Raw genomic sequence first — 20,163 nt, forward strand, 5'->3', positions numbered from 1 at the left:
TCAGATGATAAATGGGGTGATATAGTTGATGTTACATGTAAAGTGTATGCAAAGGAAGCCATGGTGCCTGGCATCCAAAGGCCTGAGGACATCTCCCTCTAAGTGTGTCCTCCTCCTCCTCCTCAGCTGTTTAAGAAGCCTCACCCGCCAAAGCGAGTGAGGAGTCGGCTCAACGGAGACAACATCGGCATCTCCATCCCCCCGGGAGTCACCAGTGACAAGCTCTTCTTCCACCACCTAGACAACCTGAGGCCTTCGCTGACCCCTGTGAAAGGTAGGACAGTGGGCACCAGAGCCTGGGGTCAGGACGCTTGCTCTGTGTGTGAGGCTTGAGGTCCTACATTCTCATCTGTCTTAATGCAATGATTTCCATACAGAACTCAAAGAGCCTGTGGGGCAGATTGTCTGCACAGACAAAGGAATTCTTGCAGTAGAGCAGAACAAGGTTCTTATCCCACCGGCATGGAACAAGACCTTCGCCTGGGGCTATGCAGACCTCAGCTGCAGACTGGGGACCTACGAGTCAGATAAGGTGTGCATTGCTTCCCTCCTTCATCCTTCCCCTGCAGTCTGGACAGCCTGGCTTAACAGCTGCGGAGAAGCTGGAACAGTTTCGGAGCCTGAAGACCAAGTGTTTCTAGGAAACTTGTGACCTGGGTGCTGACAGCTTCTCTCCCACTCCAAAATTCTTCTAAGAGATCCTAGTCAGCAAAGGGCTCACCATTTCTGCAACCCAAATACCCTTCTTGTTGTCAGGTCACAATCTGGCCGCTCATCATGGTAACAGTAGCCTAAAGCAGCCCCTCCTACAGCACAAAAGCTGTGCTGTGTCCTAGAGAAACAGACGGGTAGTCTGGTAGATGTTGCCCTCTGCCGGCTCCTCCCACCCAGGTCACACTGGGCACTGTTCTCTGTGGGCAGAATGCTCCTTAAACATGCATGTTCACGGCAGACATGCTACCATCACACAGGTTGAACATCATTTTTCCCAAAAGGGTAAAAATCAGACTGGTATGAACACAGTCTCTTAATTTTGTTGCTTAGCAGCTTCTATAGCTTAGACACTCTTAGGCAGTTGGGATAGAACTTCAGGGGAACTGTCACTAACTGAACCCTGTCCACTGCAACTGAACCCAGCCCAGAGTGAGACAGCGCATGCTTGGGCTGCCCTCCCCGGGAGCACAGCGCAGCTCTTCCTCAGCACTTGGTGGCCTGCGTCTCATTTCTACTTTGTTTGACAGGTAGTGACTGTCTATGAATGTCTGTCAGAGTGGGGCCAGATTCTCTGCGCCATCTGCCCCAACCCCAAGCTCGTGATCACGGGCGGAACAAGCACGGTGGTGTGTGTGTGGGAGATGGGCACCTCCAAAGAAAAGGCCAAGCCCCTCACGCTTAAGCAGGTAACCACAGCAGGGGAGAGGGTGGGCGCAAGCTTGCTCAGCTGCCAGGCTCCAGAAACTACAAAGGCCTCCTTAGGCCAGAGCCACTCCAGACAAACCCAGAGCATGGTCGGGGAGGCGTCGTCTGGCTGTGAGGGTGAAGCTGTATGTTGTTTTTGGCTTAAGACTGTTTCCAGCTCTGTAGTTTAGGCTGTCTTCAGACCCATGCTTCCCCAACCACCTAGGTGTTGGAATTGCAGCTGACCCAAAACATTAATTTACTAGAAATACTTTTCAATAATCAGAATAAGCTGTTTCTCAAAAACTGTCTCTTAAAATCTTAATGAAGTTGTCTTTGGGGACTATATTTCAGGGTACTTAAACACAAATGTTTCTTAGAAATTCTTTACCCACGTGTGTTTTCTGTCGATTGTCATTAATGCTCCCCACAGCGGCTCCACTTCGCTGGGCCACCAAGTCTTAGTTGTTTGTCATTTGTCATTCCTAAGAGCAGATCAGATTCATTCACGTGTCAGCAGAACACTGATGGTGTTGCTGACAAGTGTTTTGATTACTTAATCATTATTTGATTCTATTAATTTTTACTTAATGTGAAAGTTTTTTTTTTTAATGGAGTCTATTTTCTGCTTTCAACTCTCCGTGGATTTTAGGGTTGAATTCAGGGCCCAGGGCTTGTGTTTCGGCTCCTCTGCCCACAGCACCATCCTTCTAGTATTAAACTGCTTTGCAGTGCTGGATCTGCGAGGCTTCATCACAGGTGTTTTCAAAATAAGGAGGGTACATCCATGTTTTTAGGATATAATTTGGAAAGCAATTTATTAATAAGCTATCTCATTTGTTCATACAGAACTCTGAGCCTCAAGTTACAAGGTAGTTACTGTGTCTGGGGGTGAGGGCATGCATAAAAGGCATGCAGCGTTACCTTTGAGATAAAGCCAGAACTTGAGTTCAGATGTGACTATCTTAAAGGCAAAAATCAAACCATGTTTTAGCTGTATATGGGGAGAATTAAGTCCCTTGTCCAACAACCTTCCACACGGAGCAAAGGGTCCTTCTGATCACTACAATGAGCATGTGAAGGCATTCTCCACAGCACCAAAGGTAAGGCTGCTGGCGGTCTTGCTAACCACACTTCCGGCAGAAACGACTCAAAGGCAGCCAATGGACTTTGAGCTCATGTGCCGTCAGTGTGGACTTAGGACTTAAAACAGCGTTCTGTGTTTGCCCAGCATATCTCCAGGTGTCTATAAGACCACAAAATTAAGGCAGCTCCTTCTGTAAGCAAGCATGTCCCACTGGGGACAGGGGAGGCAGCATATTTTCAGTAAATGAAACATTGATCAGAAACTTCTCTTAATTCTTCCCTAACCATCGCACATTGCTGTTCTGGGCTCCATTAGCTCTTCTGCTGCAGTCCTGGAAGGAGCCACCCAGTGCAGACACAGCTGCAGCACAGCAGGATGTAGCAGTGGCATGTCAGGACCAGACCCTTCATCTTTTAGGACCATGTACCACAACCATGCAATTTTAATTTCTTTACTTCTGAGCACTTGGTTCATCCTCTTTAAAATCGCAGGTGCTCACAATCATCTAAAGAGTTTATGGCAGAAGAATAGAAAGAAGCTTAGCTTACGGTCTCGACTTTGGCCCCATAGTCAGCACATGATCCCGGGAAGAGTGGAAAGAGTCCAAACCAGTGGTAGCGGACATTCCCCCTTCCTTCAAAGGCCTGGGCCACCATTTTCCATCCTGCTGAAAAGAATGGAAAGGAGGAGAGTCTAGACCGTCACCCCCGCACCTGCTCTGGGCATCCGGCTCTCTAATAATGAACCTGTCCTTCTGCTGGTACTAGAAGACTGGATACAGCTAGGCTACTCTGCCATTGTGGTTGGCCTGATTTCTCGCTTTCCTCCCTTTGTAGGCTTTACTTGGCCACACGGACACTGTTACCTGCGCCACAGCATCGCTAGCCTATCACATAATTGTTAGCGGGTCCCGAGACCGAACCTGCATCATTTGGGATTTGAACAGACTGTCCTTTCTAACCCAGCTCCGCGGCCACCGAGCTCCCGTTTCTGCTCTTTGTATTAATGAGTTAACAGTAAGTAGAATGTTTAGGAAACATATGGCCAGACTAAACACAGACGCAAGCTCTTTGGAAAGTTGATGGATATTCATGTTGTGTATTCACGATGTAGGAGCCACTGCACCTGCTTGAAAAGCAAGTGGATGATTAACTTTATAATCCAAACAACAACAAAAATGTAAATCATAGGACTTGCTAACAGTCTAAGCGCTTTGTTGAAATTCTTTGTACAGTAAAAACTATTAACCACTGGGTCAATGAACGAGAGAAAAATAATTATCAGGTTACTTAAATTTTAAAGTTACCAGAAGATGGTAGCTTCTTTAAAAGTTGGTGTTTCATATATAAATAAATGAATCAGAATAAAATGAATGCCTTGCCCTAGAGTCTCCTGGCAGACCAAGGCCTTCTGAGGTAGACGAGGAGGAGATCCGTTGCTAAGCTGGAATGATATGCAAGGGGAAATCAGGTGTGAGACTTCCTTTCTGCGAGGCATCCTGTGCAGATGGTGCTCCATCCGCAGAGCAATCCTGGGAATTAATAGCAACCTACCTGTTGGCTTCCTGGCTACACATACTCATTTGCATCTTACCCTGGCCCTGTCCTGGGGCTTTCTTCTTAACACAGTATGAGATTCTTACTATCATCCGCACAGCCTTCTGTCTGGAAGGACCCTTATAACTTTGGTTTCTTCTAGGTGATAATATTTGTAAGACTTAATGTTCTCAACATTGTAACTAAATTCCCAACAAAAGCAAAAGAGAAAGGGTCTATTTTGGCTCATGGTATGTAAGTGGCTATGGTCCATCATGGTGAGGAAGACATAGCAGCTAAACCGTTCTAGTCTGCGGGCTGTGAGTGGGTATAAGGCAGTTGTTAGTACTGAAGTCTGTAAGAAGCACTCAGGCCCTAGCAGGCTGGAAGTAGGGCCAGGCCATAGCCCTCAGAGGCCCACCCTGCAGTGATAAGCCTCCTGCCTCAGGAGTCCAGTGATTCCCACCACGGCCATCACCCGTGTTCATGCATCTGTGGGGTACATTTTACACCCAAACTGTGACACTATGTGCTGCGTTTTAGTCAGATATCTTGCAGTCACTCCTAGGAATTTAGCTCTAGTGATTCCCACACAGAGTGTCACTCGCTGCGAGCAGTGCGCTCAGAGCTGGGAATGCATGGGGTCTTGTATGAGCACTGCACCTAAACAGCTTTCTAAAACTGTGGGCACAACATAACTCCTCGGCCTTGGGGTTTCTCAGTGAGATGCTTGATGCCAGCATTCAGAACACTTTGGTCTAGGATTGTTCCTAAGTAGCTCGAATCATGTTTTTAGTCTTGCCAAGCCATTGTACACCCACACAATTGCAGCCAGGGCTCCAAACTGTACAGATGCATTTGGGTTTGTTGAAGATGTTTTAGTGGAGCTTGCTCAGAGGTTAAAGGCACTGGCTGTTCTTCTATAGGACCAGGGTTCAATTCCCAGCATGCACATGCTGGCTCTCAGCTATCTATAACTCAGTCCTAGGGTATCTGAAGCCCCACATCTGGCTTATGTGGGTATCAGGCGAGCACTCATGATGCACAGTCATGCATGCAGGTAGCAGTTGTGTGCATAGCAGTCTTTTAAAGACGGTTTGTTAAGTCTCAGTGACTTCTGGAGAGGTTTCTGTCTCTGATGTACCTTCCATCCACGGCTCCGTCCAGCTTCTCTAATGAACGGCCTGTCCTCTTGCTAGAAATCATCAGCGTGGTTTGTTTCCCTCTTGTGCTGTAAGTACAGATTTGACAGTAGATACACAGCAGTCTGCAGCACCCATCCGCCTTCTCAGTTACTGGAGACGCCGCCCTCCCGAGCTCATAGTTTTCCCGCTGCCCTCTGGTCCTGGTGTTTGAGTTCGTTGCTTCTTGCCTCCATTTGTGATCCCTTGCTCCAGCAAAGACTCCTCTTTCAGTTCTTGAAGCTTCTGTTGAAGATACCTGTATTACAAACACCAAATTGTAGGTTACCTCAGAAATCATACAGCCATTAATCTTCAGGGCGCAAGGATTTTGAGAGCTAGACATATGTCCTCCTCTTCTCCTCAGGGGGACATTGTGTCCTGTGCCGGCACACACATCCATGTGTGGAGCATCAACGGCAACCCGATCGTGAGTGTGAACACATTCACAGGCAGGAGCCAGCAGATCGTCTGCTGCTGTGTGTCCGAGATGAACGAGTGGGACACGCAGAATGTCATTGTGACAGGACACTCGGATGGCGTGGTCCGGGTAAGTGACCTCAGAAAAGCCTTCATACTGTTCCCGCATGCATATACACACGCAAACACGTCTTGAGACCTTCTGTCCACGCTCAAGCTGGACCTAAGTGCAGCCCCTATTTTTGCTGCTTGCTGTGTGTGTTGGCATCACAGAGAGACAGTGTGTGTCCTAAGCTCTGTAGTCACTCAGGAGATTTTCCTTTTCTTTGTAGCTCTAAGTCCCTTAATTGTACCCTTTGTCAAGGTGACTGAATGTCACTCTCCTAAATTATAGGCTCAGGTTTAGAGACAAAGAAACTGACAGCTTCACCCAAACTATATGCAGTGCCTCAGGCAGCAAGTGGGGCGGGGGGGGGGGGGCGCATGTGCAGTTCTGAGGCTACAGCTTCTGCTGCTAACAGACAAGTGTGCTTGGAGGTGAGGTTTGTCTTCATGCATGCAAGACTTTACAAGTTTTGCAACGTTTACTTATGTGGCTCCTGTCTTAGTTACCATTACCATTCCATTGCTATGAAGAGACCATGACCAAGGCAACTATAAAAGATAGCATTTAATTGATGGCTCAGTTTCAGAGGGTCATTCCATGACCCTCATGGCAGGGAGCAGGGCAGCAAGCAGCCAGAGCGCAGGAGCAATAGCTGAGAGTATACATCTTATCCTCAAATTGAAAACAGAGAGAGCAGAAACAAATGGGGGAAAGGGCGGGAGGAAGGGAGGGAGGGACGGAGGGACGGAGGGACGGAGGGAGGGAGGGTGCCTCAATTCAAAGCTCACTCCCAGTGACACACCTCCTAATCCTCCCTAAACAGTCCACCAACTGGGAACCAAACATTCAAATATGTGAACCTTGAACCTACAGGGCCCGGTTGAAACCTCCACAGTGACCTTGACTTTAAACTTTCTTGACCTCTGTCCTTTGCCCCTAGTGAGGGGTAACTACCAAGTAAGGCAAGCAGCCCCACAGGTTGAGAAAAGCCTATTTAGAAGCAATAAGTGGAACCACACACTTGCTCCTCAGCCTGCACCTTTATGAAGTAATGTGTTCACTGTCTCCAGCCTGACTCTGCCCTGTGCTCTTTCCACGTTACTTTATTGCAGTTCTGGAGGATGGAATTTCTACAAGTCCCCGAAACACCAGCTCCTGAGCCTGTGGAAGAACTGGAAACGCAGGAGGGCTGTCCTGAAGCTCAGATAGGTATTTACCACCTGGTTTAGGTGAAGCTCAGATAGGTATTTACCACCTGGTTTAGGTGAAGCACAGATAGGTATTTACCACCTGGTTTAGGTCTCACCGAGCATCTCAAATGGACAAGGCTGGGCGTCGCCCTTGGCACTGTCTCTGCCGCTGTTGCCAGGCTCCTGTGTACCTGGTTTGCTGGAGTAAGTTCACCAGTGCCCTCTTGGGAGGCAGGCTTAGCTGACCTCGACATCTCAGGCAGATACAGGAGTGCTTTCCCTGCAGTGCAGTATTGGGAGAGTCAGGCAGCTCATCACCTCAGTTCTACAGCTGCTGAGCCCAGCTGGTGGGGTACAGTGTGGACAGAAACAAGTGGGTGCAACGCTTTTAAATTGTTAAGCCAAACATCAGTCCCCAGACCACCTGCTCCTGCTCACGTGGGCAGTAATTGCAACTGAAGGCTGCTACCTGTTGTTTCTGAGACAGTGCCAGGTGATTTCTCCTCAGAACAACTGGGGACAGAGCCAGAGAGCCAGCAGTGGCCTGCCCTGTGCCACTGTCTCCACAGAAGCTGCCCCTCATGGTCTGGCACTAATGACTTGTTGGAAGGAATCAGCTTTCAGTTTGGTGACCTCTGTGTTTCTGCACACAGAGAATTGAATGACTTTGGTGATATAAGGGGCTTCTCCGGAAAAAGGCAACATTATCAGAAGGGCATAAAGTGTCTGCTTTCTGTGTCAGGAAAAATGATCCCATCACGTTCTATTGATAATGTAATTCCCCCAGGCTAAACTGTAGCCCCAGAAGAGGTGATCTGAAGTGGGGATGGGGAGAAGTAGGTTCGGAAACTTTGATTCAGTAACTGTTGGGGGGTTGGCTGCCTGTTTCATCTATGTCATTGGATTATGGGGTCCAGTGAGAAGGAAGTCTTTCCTTTAATGAATAAAAGAAGATAAGTAAATAAGATGGAAGAAGGGCCATGCCCAGGGTAGAGAGAATTCCTATATCGTGGTCCTGTGTATTCTGCTGCGGTGGTTTGCAGAAGGGCGAAGGAAGCAGTCCACAGGGAAGGACTGAACAGTACCAGGCATGAGACGCGAGGAAGGCAAGCTAGGGGCTCCCAGGAGCTCAGAGCCACCGCTCAGCAGCTAAGGAAATGTGTGCGCGCGCTGTGCTGGCGCTTGCATGCGCGCTGTGGGTTTCCCTCATGTCCGCCTGTGCACCTTTTCCCCTGGATCTTCTCTGGGAGGTGTGACTGCAGCAGACAGATCACTGTGAGGAAATGGAGAATGACACTGTGAAGAAAAGGATCAAGATTTAAACTTTTGGTCTTAGAAGTGGCATAGCTACCCACTGCTGCAGCCATGGCCCTGTGCTTCTGTTCTTCACTGTTTGTAAGGTTATAGGGGCAACAGTTCAGAGAATAATGTCCAGTACCAAGAGGCATGGCAGGAAGGCATTTGGCAGAGGGAGGAGATATAAGCAATTGGGTAAGATTTTAGACATTAAAGTTGTGTCCTCAAAGACAGGTAGCAGCAGCCCACACAGACATGGAAGACAAGTTCGTGTAGAGAAACAGTGCACACAAACCTCCATGACGGCGAGCAGGTTGTGGGGAGGGCCAGAGGAGCCAGGCTGCTAGGAAGACTGTAGTCTGGGTTCTGCTGTGAAGAATAAAATGCCAAGCTAAGGATTTTCTCAGGCGTAGTCTATAAAATGGAATTCTAAGACAGATCCTACTTCTTTACTGTCTGTAACCTTACTAGAAATACTTGGCTTAAAGTGTTGTGTTATTGTGGTGCTTACCAATAGAAGAAAAGTGAACAGGACCAAAGTAAGTCTGCCTGATGTGTCTGCCGTCTCCCTTTACTCATATTTACCCAGGGCAGCAAGCCCAAGATGAAGACAGCACCGATTCGGAAACAGAGGAGCCGAGCATCAGCCAGGAGCCCAAGGAAACGGCCAGCCAGCCCAGTAGCACCAGCCACAGGCCCAGGGCAGCCTCCTACAGAGCCACTGCCACGTGGTGTACGGACAGCAGCTCAGATGACTCCAGGCGCTGGTCCGACCAGCTCAGTCTTGATGAAAAAGATGGCTTCATATTTGTGAACTACTCTGAGGGTCAGACCAGAGCCCATCTGCAGGGCCCCCTCACTCATGCCCACCCTAACCCCATCGAAGCACGAAATTACAGCAGATTGAAACCAGGTAAGTTGAGGTCTGGTGTCTTTCTCCCTGCCTGTGAGTGATGTGAGAGGTTGTGTGATGGGCCGTGGGGTCCAGCTCCCTTGGGGCTCTCTCCTTGATCACATCTATGGCCTGGGCCACAGACCAAGGCCTCTGACAGTTCTCCTAGAGTTCGAACTAGGCATGTTTTAAACAAGAAACCACAGTGCAAAAACGGCCTCCATTTCTGTCGCTCCCTAGGTTGAGTTTGTCTCTGTCCTCCACTTCTCCATTCCAGGGTACCGGTGGGAGCGGCAGCTGGTGTTCAGAAGCAAACTGACAATGCACACGGCCTTTGATCGAAAGGACAATGCACACCCAGCTGAGGTCACTGCACTGGGTGTCTCCAAGTAAGGGCCATGCTTTTTGGAGCCCATCTCTCTTTCTGGGTCATTTGCATAGCTAGGGACCCTTATTTCAGCCCAATCCTTGAGACACGTATTATACTTGTAGCTGGTCTCATTCTCTTGGTCAGAAGCTTGCCAACTGGGTGGATTTTAATTCTCAACAAATAAACCATAATGCTCTCTGTGTCTTTTAAAGACACAGCAAGGTTTGAGCCAAAGAAAATTGAAATGGGAAAATAAACCCAGGCTAAGTTTTATTTTTTTGCCTTTCTTAACTAACTTCCTTTGAGGGAATCGGGCTTCCTCTGAACACCATGAGCCCTGGACGAGAGCCCTTCTCCTATTCCACAGGGACCACAGCAGAATCCTCGTTGGTGACAGTCGGGGCCGCGTGTTCAGCTGGTCTGTGAGTGACCAGCCCGGCCGCTCTGCTGCTGACCACTGGGTGAAGGATGAAGGTGGCGACAGCTGCTCCGGCTGCTCCGTGCGCTTTTCCCTCACAGAAAGACGGCACCATTGCAGGAACTGTGGGCAGCTCTTCTGTCAGAAGTGAGTGCATTATGAACTATTTCTCTCATAGAAAGTAGAGAAATAATCACAAAAATAGTCGCCACCCTGACTTCAGTTGCATGTGCACATGTCCTGATGGTTGTCGGAGCGCACGTGTGCATGCCGTCCTGACTGTTGTAAGCACACGGGGTATGTGCACATCCATACATGTTGTCCTGATGGTTGTCGGAGCGCACGTGTGCATGCCGTCCTGACTGTTGTAAGCACACGGGGTATGTGCACATCCATACATGTTGTCCTGATGGTTGTCGGAGCGCACGTGTGCATGCCGTCCTGACTGTTGTAAGCACACGGGGTATGTGCACATCCATACATGTTGTCCTGATGGTTGTCGGAGCGCACGTGTGCATGCCGTCCTGACTGTTGTAAGCACACGGGGTATGTGCACATCCATACATGTTGTCCTGATGGTTGTCGGAGCGCACGTGTGCATGCCGTCCTGACTGTTGTAGGCACACGGGGTATGTGCACAAACATACATGTTGTTCTGATGGTTGTCGGAGCGCACGTGTGCATGCCGTCCTGACTGTTGTAGGCACACGGGGTATGTGCACATCCGTACATGTTGTCCTGATGGTTGTCGGAGCGCACGTGTGCATGCCGTCCTGACTGTTGTAAGCACACGGGGTATGTGCACATCCATACATGTTGTCCTGATGGTTGTCGGAGCGCACGTGTGCATGCCGTCCTGACTGTTGTAAGCACACGGGGTATGTGCACATCCATACATGTCCTGATGGTTGTCGGAGCGCACGTGTGCATGCCGTCTGGACTGTTGTAGGCACACGGGGTATGTGCACATCCATACTGCACTGAGACACGGACGGCGTTACTCTCCATGAGTCCTTAAAACCCTCAGCATTTGCCACTCTGCACACAGTCTGGTTCTTTTCTCGGCTTTACACTGCACCATCTGCACCCTTCTGTAAAGTCAGACTCTGGTTCCTAATCCACTCACAGATAACCATTATTCTAGTGTGTTCAGTGTAACCATTGCTGGGCAGCTCACCTCGGGGCTCTGCAGGAATTGATTCCCAACACTTCCTCCTGAGGATCCCTGGTGTTAGCACCGCACCTTGCAGATTCTGTGACTAATCCTGCAGTGGGCTCCATCCTAAGTGCCGGTTTCCTCCCCAGGAGACAGCACATCCTCCAGGACACAGACTTGACCTGGGTCTTACCTGGTCTTGCTAAAGGACTCTAGAATGGCAGTGCTACTCCTCCTGGCCCAGTAGGACACAGAACTTCCAGATTCTTAGTCATGCTTGGTATGCCAAGCCTTTGTCCCTTTGCCAATCTGATGGTTCAGGAAGTGTCTTGTTGTCTTAACTTACAATGCTGGAGACATTGGCATCTTTTCAGGCATCTATTGGCACCCAGGCTTCCTCTAGGAAAGTCTGCCCGTTTTCCTTGTAGGCTTTCGCCCTCCTTCCTGCCTCTCTTGAGTTCTCTGTGCCCTCCGCAGTGCCATGCACATACCTACTTCTAATTTAATTTTGCGTTTGTACTGTCTGGTGCTCAGGCTTCAATTTTGGTTGCACTTATTATACTCAGTTTGTGCATGTATGTTAAAATTTTGGTATCCTAAGTTTGATCATATAGGAAATTTTATTTTCTTTCAACGTTTTCAAGTTTTACTTTTTGCATTTAATTTTTTATTATAACTTCAGGTTATGATAGGTAGTCTATCTTGGCCCAGAACAAATGTGAGCTCCCCATCCCCTGATGGCACATCCAGGCCTCCCTTGTCCTGCACACACAGAAGGGATACTCTGGATATGCCTCTATGACACCCACATTGTCTCATTGTAAATGCCCTCATAGAAAACACCTGTATAATCATTTTTGAAGGCAGGTTCTGAGGTTTCACAGGTCATATGGTCCCTGGTGAGGAGGTGGTCTTTCCATTGACTCTTGAGCAAGCTTATTGTTACCTCACTGAAGCCCTGAGCTTGTTCTCTGTGGGTAAAAGAGCTTGTCTTTAGAGCTGTTGAGTGCACCGAGTGACAGCAAGTGTGGGGATGGAGGCCAGCTGGGCTTCTGAGGTGTTATAATTACTGGTTTTTTTTTTTCCTTACACCCCCGTTCTTAGAAGTGGATTGCAAGGTACATTAGCAGGAATGTCACTGCCAGCATTTCTGACTTGAATGAGGTGGGGCAGAGGATCCTGTCAGGTAGCACTGTGCTTTGATGTTGTGATTATGGGTGGCGCACCCCAGTGTGATGCTCAGTACTGACACCCACCTGTTCTTTGTAGTGGTTTCAGAATTAAGTATAGGTAAGTCTTTAAATTACCCGTTGCTCAGATATGTGTGGTGAAGGCTGTTGAGAGCATTGACCAAGTAGAGCTGCTGCTTTAGCAGACAGGGCCAGAATCGGCTATGTAGGAAGGTGCAACCTTCCTGCCCTCTGCTGCTGAGAACCGCCTCCATCTTGAGCGTTTGAACAAATCCCTAGCCAGTCCGGTGACCCTCTTAAGCACTTGGTTTATTTTCTGACACTCGGGTTAACAGATTGTATGAATCTGCATCTCCGTTTTGTGAGAATCAAGCTGAAAGTGATTTAATGCCATGCCTGGCGTCATATCCTGATTTACTCTATGGAAAGAAACCCACAGTACTTTATAAAGACCATGAACATATCTTAAGTAGCCTGTGGGAGCACTTCTCTCACAATAATAGAAATAAGAACACTTCACTTAGCAAGAAAAGCCAAAAAAAAATGCCTTTAAGAAATGATTGCAGGACTGTGCAGTCTGCTTGCCACACTTGCTGGCATGTTTAGAACAGCCTGTATTCCCGTTTATGAGACCTCCAACAGTCTCACTTCCCAGGGTTCATTCTCCAATACATAGAATGATGCACACCTGGGCTGGCCCTGCTGTGCTGCTAGGAGACTCTCAGCTGAGCAGCCGACGGACACTGGAGATCCTGTCCTGAGAGTGCATCCCCCACCCCGCACAGGCTCATAGCTTAGCTAGACAGAGCTGATCACCTCTGCTCCCTGTGAAGACCCAGTCTCTGAATCTGCACTGCTTCAAGGTCAGAATCCCGGAATCTCCCCACCCAGGAGACTCGAGGAGACTCCACAGGGACGCCACCACACTGGCTCCATGTGGCTCCAGGTTGCTGTCTCAGGAACCAAACATGGGTCAGAAGACACAAACCATGCTACATGGGAAAACAGATGTTGGCACACGGAGATGAAGGATGTGATGCATAAGGATGGTGGAGCCTGCCGCCAAGGGTGTGACTGGTTGTGACTGGTTTGAAACAGGGACCTGGACAGAAGGACGGCTTTGCTCACATTGTGCCCGCCTCCCACCTGCCACCTTGTGTTACCAAGGAAAGAGCTCTGATTCCACTGTCCCATCTCAGAGGACCCTCCAGAGGTGTCCTGAGCAGCGCAGCAGGCCTAGCATGGCTCAAGCCGTGGGACGCACAGCCTGTGGATGCCTGGAGAGAAACTGCCAGTGATATTGGCCTTCCACTCTCACCCACTCCGGCGAGCATTTCAGACTCAGGAAGAGGAAAGTTTGCAGACATCCCCAGACAGGCTCAGGGTGGGGAAGGAAGTCTGCAGTCCCAGTCCGTGCAGGCTTGGCTCTCCAGAAACCTAGAGGACAGCTCCTAAGGAAGAGTAACTGAGGTTGACCTCTGCCCTGCATGTACGCACACGCATACACACAGGACATGTATCGTGTGAAAATGAGGAGTCACTGAAGGATGAAATGGAGAAGCAGAAGAAGGCTGGAAGGACTCCCGTGGTCACGGACAAGAATGAATATTGCCAAGATGTGCATGCTACCCAAAGCAGCTAAGCCTCATTGTGGTCCCCTTCAGAATACCAATGGCATTCTGCACAGAACTAGGGAAAACACTAAAATTAGTAGGGAAACAAAAAGTCAGAGTTATAGTAGCCAAAGCAGCATGCTGCTGGGCTAAAAACAGATGGTGGGCCAGAGGGTCAGCTTGCAGACACATAGAGAAGTCTGTACACTGTGACTGACTGATAAGTTGACAGAAACACCCTGAAGATAACAGCCTCTTCAGCGATGGCTTTGGAACACCCGAGTACCACATACAGGAGGTTAACACTTGACCCTCTCTATTACTGCATGTGGAAGTCAGCTGAAATAGCTCAAATACTTTGGTGTATGACCAGAAAAGCTCTCACTGCACCAAAAGGATAATATAGGAGAGATCCTTTATGCACTGGTTTAGGCTGGCGGTGATAGCGCACGCCTTTAATCGCAGCACTAGGGAGAGAGTGGCAGGCGGATCTCTGAGTTCAAGCCCCAGCATGGTCTACAGAGCAGGCCCGGGCTACAAAGAGAAACCCTGGCTCAGGCAGTTTTCTAGATCAGACTCCAAAGCATCAAGAGCAACGCGTGACAAATGAACTGTGATCACGGAAAAGGGTGCGGTAAGTGAATGGAGACGCTGCCCGCAGGATGGGAGGGAGCGTGTGCTAGCTCGTCATCCTGGATTCATAGCTAGAGCACTTAAACGAAAACTAGGTCATCTAGATTGAAAATTGGACAAGCGGTCCAAATAGGTACTTCACAGATAACCAATAAATATATAAAGTAATACTCAGTGCCATCAGGCCATAAGGAAATATAATTCAAAATGACAGTGAGATTCCATCTGACCCTAATCTGAATAACTGTCACCAGTAACATGCTCCCGTGGACAGGAGGACAAGACGCTCTTCCACACTGTTGTGAGATGCAAATTAGTCTGGATGGAAAACTAAACTGAGCTGCCATGTGGCCAGCTGTCCTTGAGCATACATCCGAGGACATGGAAGTTAGCATCTGGGCCATGGCATAGCCGTGACCATCGTAGTCCCGGAAGCCAAGAGCTAGAGTAGCAGTGAATGAATGAGTGGATTCGGGGATACTGCACATTTGAAAGATGACTGCAGAGGAGCTGTACGGCCTGAGTTCAAGCATAGGAACCCACATGAGAACAGACTCCCAAAGGCTGGCCTCTGACTTCCGCTCGTACTGCATGCATGCACACATGCTAAATAAAATGTAATAGAATAGTGCAAAGTTCTCATGTATATATGCACACACAGTACTAGGTGTCCTTAAAGGACGAAGGAATGGAACTGAAGAACATGTGTGCTGAGTGAAATAGGCCATTGCAGAGAAAGACGAGTATAGCACACATTCAAGGCCATTTATTGAAAGTTAAAAAATAAAAGTTGGCTGACCTGAAAGTAGAGTATGATGAGTAGCTAGTAGTTCAGGTGCTGGGGATGGGGGACAAGGACAGAAGGGACCAGTGGGTCAGATCAGTGCCTGCGTGTACATGTGTAGAAATAGCACTAAGTGCCATTAATATAATTAATATGCATTGGCAGAAACAAAATGAGCAGTTCCCTGTGAGGACATAAATTAAAAGCCAGAAAACATCCAAGTGGGCAGCGCTCACAATCAAGAGGGAAGGTTAGGCTCAACGATGACACCGCCACACTCGCCACACCTATAGTCCGGGAAACTAGAGGCAGCCCAGCACACGGATGCACATGGATGTGGTCAGCTTTTGACTTCCACCGTGTGGGGCTCAGTGAGGAGACTCAGACCTCCTGGCTTGTCATCAGGCTCCTGTACCCCAAACTTCCCTGACCCAGAGCAGTGAGTCCTAAGCAGTTAAGATCTTCTGACGCTCAGGGTGGATGCAGTTTCGCAGACTCACGGCTGTGTGGAGTCCCTCATGATGTTTCTGATTTTCTCTGCTCACAGATGGGCCTCCTGGCATCTCCGCAACATGAGCACCAACCAGCATGGCCTTGGGCGTTATTCTGGTGTCCTGCTTCTTTGTCCCCAGACTGCCTGCTTCCCAGTGCAGTTCCACATCGCTGGCGCCCTCAGCCCCTGGTGGCTTGTGGAGAGAGAGGATCTGTCACTAACCTATCTCCCCTTTCCTGTAGGTGCAGTCGATTTCAGTCAGAAATCAAGCGCTTGAAAATCTCATCCCCAGTGCGAGTCTGCCAGAACTGTTACTATAGCTTACAGCACGAGAGAGGAGCGGAAGACGGGCCTCGAAACTGCCGAGACTGAGGGAGCTCTCTGGGTCCCGTCTCAGCGCCGCGTGCACTGAAGCAGCCTCCACTTGCTCAGCTCCTCGCACTGAGGATCTCTGGATCACGGTTCCAAGGCCGGTGACTGGCAGGCACTAGCAGTGAGCAGCACAAGATGAACGCGAGGTGGTTCCAGGCGTGTTTCAGAACCCAAGTCTCCCGTAGCGTGCGCCCCAACTGTCTTTCCTGCATCTCATTTTTATAGAGCTATTCATCCTTATTTGGAAAAATCAACAAAAACTTTAAAAAAAGGCTTATAGAAAACAGTAGTAAATCTGACTTCTTTGCAAGCAGCTGTGTATACTGTAAATAGGTATAAAGGCCTTTTTTTTCTAAATAAGGACCTAATTGCCTGTAACATGAGACTTCAAACTAAGCCACTAACTCAATGAACTGTTTAAGGTTTGTCTAACATCTCTCAATTATAAATAAGGGTTTTTTTTTAATCCTCAAAGACATTATCTGTAATATTTTGTTTCCTGTTCAAACCAAGCCTGTGTGCCTGATACCATTTCTTTCTAGTTGCCCACAGTATCTCCACTTAAAATAGGCTAGTAACCAAAATTGTGTAGCCCTGCTTTCGGAGCTAATGTGGGAGAAGAGCGGTCTGGTCATGCGGTGACCCGCAAGTACCTGAGCATCGTGTTCTGGCTGCACACCACCACAGTGTTCTTACATGACAGGCCCCTCACCTGACCTGTGGGCTGTGTGGTCCCAGCGCACCTCGGCATCCATGGCCCAAAGGTGACCAACGTCAGGCAGGACACAGCCCTGCCTCAGTTAATGGAAATAGATTTGCATGTCACCCCAAATTAGCTTCTCTGCACAGAGCATAACAAGTGTGTGTCTTTGGAGACACTGTGTTCTACTACAACTTATTTTCAAAGGGTTTAAAAAAGTGTACAGAATTAACATTTAAACCTTGTAAAACTGGATCATGTCAGAACTGCTTAAGATGAACCTTTCCCATCTAATGCCATCTACCTGAGACAGTGAGATTTATACTGTATCGATGTCTATTTTTTTGGTTTTGCTATGAATATAATTACAATATTTTAATATTTAGTTATTTAATTTCTTCTACTAGTTGGATGCAGAACACACAAATCCAGGAGGATTAAAGCTGGTGGGAGCTGAGAGATAAGTTTATAGAAAAATGGCTTTGGTGGTGGGATTTTTTTAAAAATGTGTGTTATGTACATAAATATAAATATATATATATATGAAATCAAATAAAACAATTAATCTAGATTTTAACATTTTCAGATACTTAGTGCTAATAATATGAACAATTCTAAAAGCCCTGTGATTTGAACAATAGAGGATCACTAATGGCCCAAGAGAAAGGACAGGCCTTGACACCCTCACAGAGGGAGGTACCATTCAAAGGACAGTGGCTTTGGCTTCCCGAACTCTCCATCCTTAGCCCTGGTGACAGGCACACTCATGCACTAAAATGCACATATATGCACATGTGTCAGAAACAGGCATTTGGTACAACAGTGAGCTTGTACCCGGTGGGCTGAAAGCAGCTTCAGAACAGAGAGTAGTTCTTCCTGATCCGCAGGTCTCCAGGAGAAACCGTGAAGGCTGCTTTAGTGCCTTATGCTTCCTAAATTTAAACCTTCCTTTATAGGTTTCAGCCTACAGTCTATCTATGATACATATCAAAATTGACTCAAATACTTCCATTTCTAAACGCTCAAGTACACACGGGAAAAGGATTGTTGGCATTAACTCTTTTCACTGGAAGAAAAGTGGCTTTTGCTTTGCTCTCCTTCCTATGTCTTAAGCAGCCCCGCTATCTCCCCATCACGTCTTCAGAAGGGGCTGGTGTTCCTCCTCAGCTGCAGAAACTGCTTCTGCGTGGTGGTGGGCTGGCCCTGTCTGCGCCTGGATGCTTTATAGCAGTGTTACTCACCTTTGCAGAGAAGCGCTCCTCTTTTGGCCCATGACCTGTGTTTACCCGTAGCCGATAGCAGAGGTGTTCTCGAGACTTGAATATAGGAATGTGTGTGTAGCCACTCGAAGCTTGTTCCTCTGTCTAACCCGAAGTTCTATGGGATGAACACTCTTAAAACTTTCAAACACAACTTCCATATCTCGTAGGTGGAAACCAAACCCCCTCACGATAGCATTTCCTCTGGCAGCTGGTGCTGTGGGCAACTGTTTTGTTCCATCAGTTTTGGTTTTTGTTTTCTTTTCACTTCTGCAGAAATCACGGAGTCGCTCAGGCGGGGCAGTGCACTCACTCGCGTCCCTCGGCTCCTAGCTTTCTACTTTTTCTTCTGTGGTCCGTGCCAATATGCTTAGCAACATTGCGTGTGTCCACCTTCCTGTGGTCTGTATTCCTTTTCTGAGTACCTCACAGGGCTCCAGCCTGATGTTCATTCATGCCTCCGCCCACCCACCCCTCCATCCCTACTCATCCGTGTACTCTGACACATCTGTGTGCAGTGTGCAAGTGTAACGTCACACTTTCAAAGACGAGAAGTAGCTGCCCGTAGCAGCCAGCCCTCTGGAGAATAGCAACACACTCTAGATAAGTTATTTTGCACTTTCTTATGTACAAAGGTGGTAGAAACTTATTTTTGCTTTGTATCATTTAAATACATTTTGTTTTGGTAAACGAACTGTGTATAAAATATTTATGCTGTTAAAAACCTGTTTTTAGAGAGTATTTTTAATTTCAGCAAGTTTGGGTACTTGTTGCATGACCATTAACACAGCTGACTTTTTGTGTCAGTGCGATGTATATTTTTGTCCTGTTATTAACTTGTGAGCCCTAGTAACGGCCAACAGTTCGCACAGCGACGGAAGTAAACTGAAGATGCTGGCTGAGACTGGATTGATTGTGGACTTTTGTACTATATCGCAGAACCCCATATCTGTTCCTCTGGTGGTGATGTAAAAGGCCTGAAGAACTCTTATCTAGTGTGCAATCTGTGATTCCGAGTGTTTATTGTATCTCTGTCTGATGCAAAAAGGTAGACAATTACAATCCATGATTAAATGCAATAGTCCAGGTACTTAAGTATTTTTTTCATTTCAAATAAATACCTACTATTTACCACAAAAAAAATTTAAGTTGTTTGAAATTAAGTTCTTCAGAGAAGAAAAACAAAACTGATGACAATTCTCCCTCTACTTAGTGTAATGTTTTTCTGGCTGAACAAACTTCTTTCCTCTCTGCTTAAATCGCAGAGACAAGCTGTGTGGGTCACAGTCCAAGTTCCAGTTTGATCCATCCCTATGAACCAGGCTGCCTGTCTATATCCTGGACTTTCCCACCATACTGGACAGGCTGGCGACCGTGGGGCTGGCAAAAAAGGGAGGCCAGTGGCTTCTGGGGCGCATGCTCTCAAATTTAAATTGGCCTATCAACGACCTTTTTGCATAATTTTGGTTCTTTATTTTTCTAAGCATTGTTTTCATTATATAAAGCACCTCTGCATGTGTGCACATGTGTGTGTGCGTTCATGCATGCATGTGTGCGTATGTGTGTGTGTGCATTCATGCATGCATGTGTGCGTATGTGTGTGTGTGCGTTCATGCATGCATGTGTGTGTATGTGTGTGTGTCTGGTCCCACCCATCTTCTGAGTCCTGCAGCCATTGTGAGCAGCTGTTCCTTCCAGTTCAACCTCCCAGACTTAGGATTCACCAGCCCCAGCTGTTACTAAGGTCGTCGTGGCCATCGGTTGTTTGGTTTAGAGGTAGCAGTATTCCCAGGGGAAAAAAAACAGACAAGACTTTTTAAGTCTATTTAGACTGTCTCAATTATTTTTTGTCTTTGAAGTCCTCTGCCCTCACACAAAGAGCATGGAAGAATAACACAGTTTGCTGCCGACTTTTGGTCTAGACTTATCTTGAACATTTTCTGAGAACCCTCAAATAGCTTTTCCTCATTTGGTTAATATACATCAATATTTAAAGTCTTATAAAAGCCAAGATGTAAAAATATATTTAGTAACTTTTTTTTAAAACAGGGCCTTGCTATGTAGCCCTGG

General features: G+C 47.6%; 1 protein-coding gene across 5 annotated transcripts in view; it reads left to right on the forward strand.

Annotated features, from left to right (window-relative positions):
• Positions 1-19,096, forward strand: part of Wdfy3 (WD repeat and FYVE domain containing 3) — a 255,135-nt gene extending 236,039 nt beyond the window's left edge. For all 5 annotated transcript variants that reach the window (XM_075942728.1, XM_075942727.1, XM_075942731.1 and 2 more), the window contains 10 exons: positions 127-274; positions 378-532; positions 1,242-1,400; positions 3,322-3,501; positions 5,569-5,751; positions 6,840-6,936; positions 8,803-9,126; positions 9,383-9,494; positions 9,843-10,040; positions 16,005-19,096. In XM_075942728.1, the coding sequence (XP_075798843.1) occupies positions 127-274; positions 378-532; positions 1,242-1,400; positions 3,322-3,501; positions 5,569-5,751; positions 6,840-6,936; positions 8,803-9,126; positions 9,383-9,494; positions 9,843-10,040; positions 16,005-16,134 (1,686 nt within the window). In that variant the 3' untranslated portion in view covers positions 16,135-19,096. The remainder of the gene's footprint in view (positions 1-126; positions 275-377; positions 533-1,241; positions 1,401-3,321; positions 3,502-5,568; positions 5,752-6,839; positions 6,937-8,802; positions 9,127-9,382; positions 9,495-9,842; positions 10,041-16,004) is intronic.
• Positions 19,097-20,163: the final 1,067 nt, after the last annotated feature.

This window comes from Microtus pennsylvanicus, chromosome 12 (genome assembly GCF_037038515.1).
Source record: "Microtus pennsylvanicus isolate mMicPen1 chromosome 12, mMicPen1.hap1, whole genome shotgun sequence".
In the NCBI taxonomy this organism is placed as follows: domain Eukaryota; kingdom Metazoa; phylum Chordata; class Mammalia; order Rodentia; family Cricetidae; genus Microtus; species Microtus pennsylvanicus.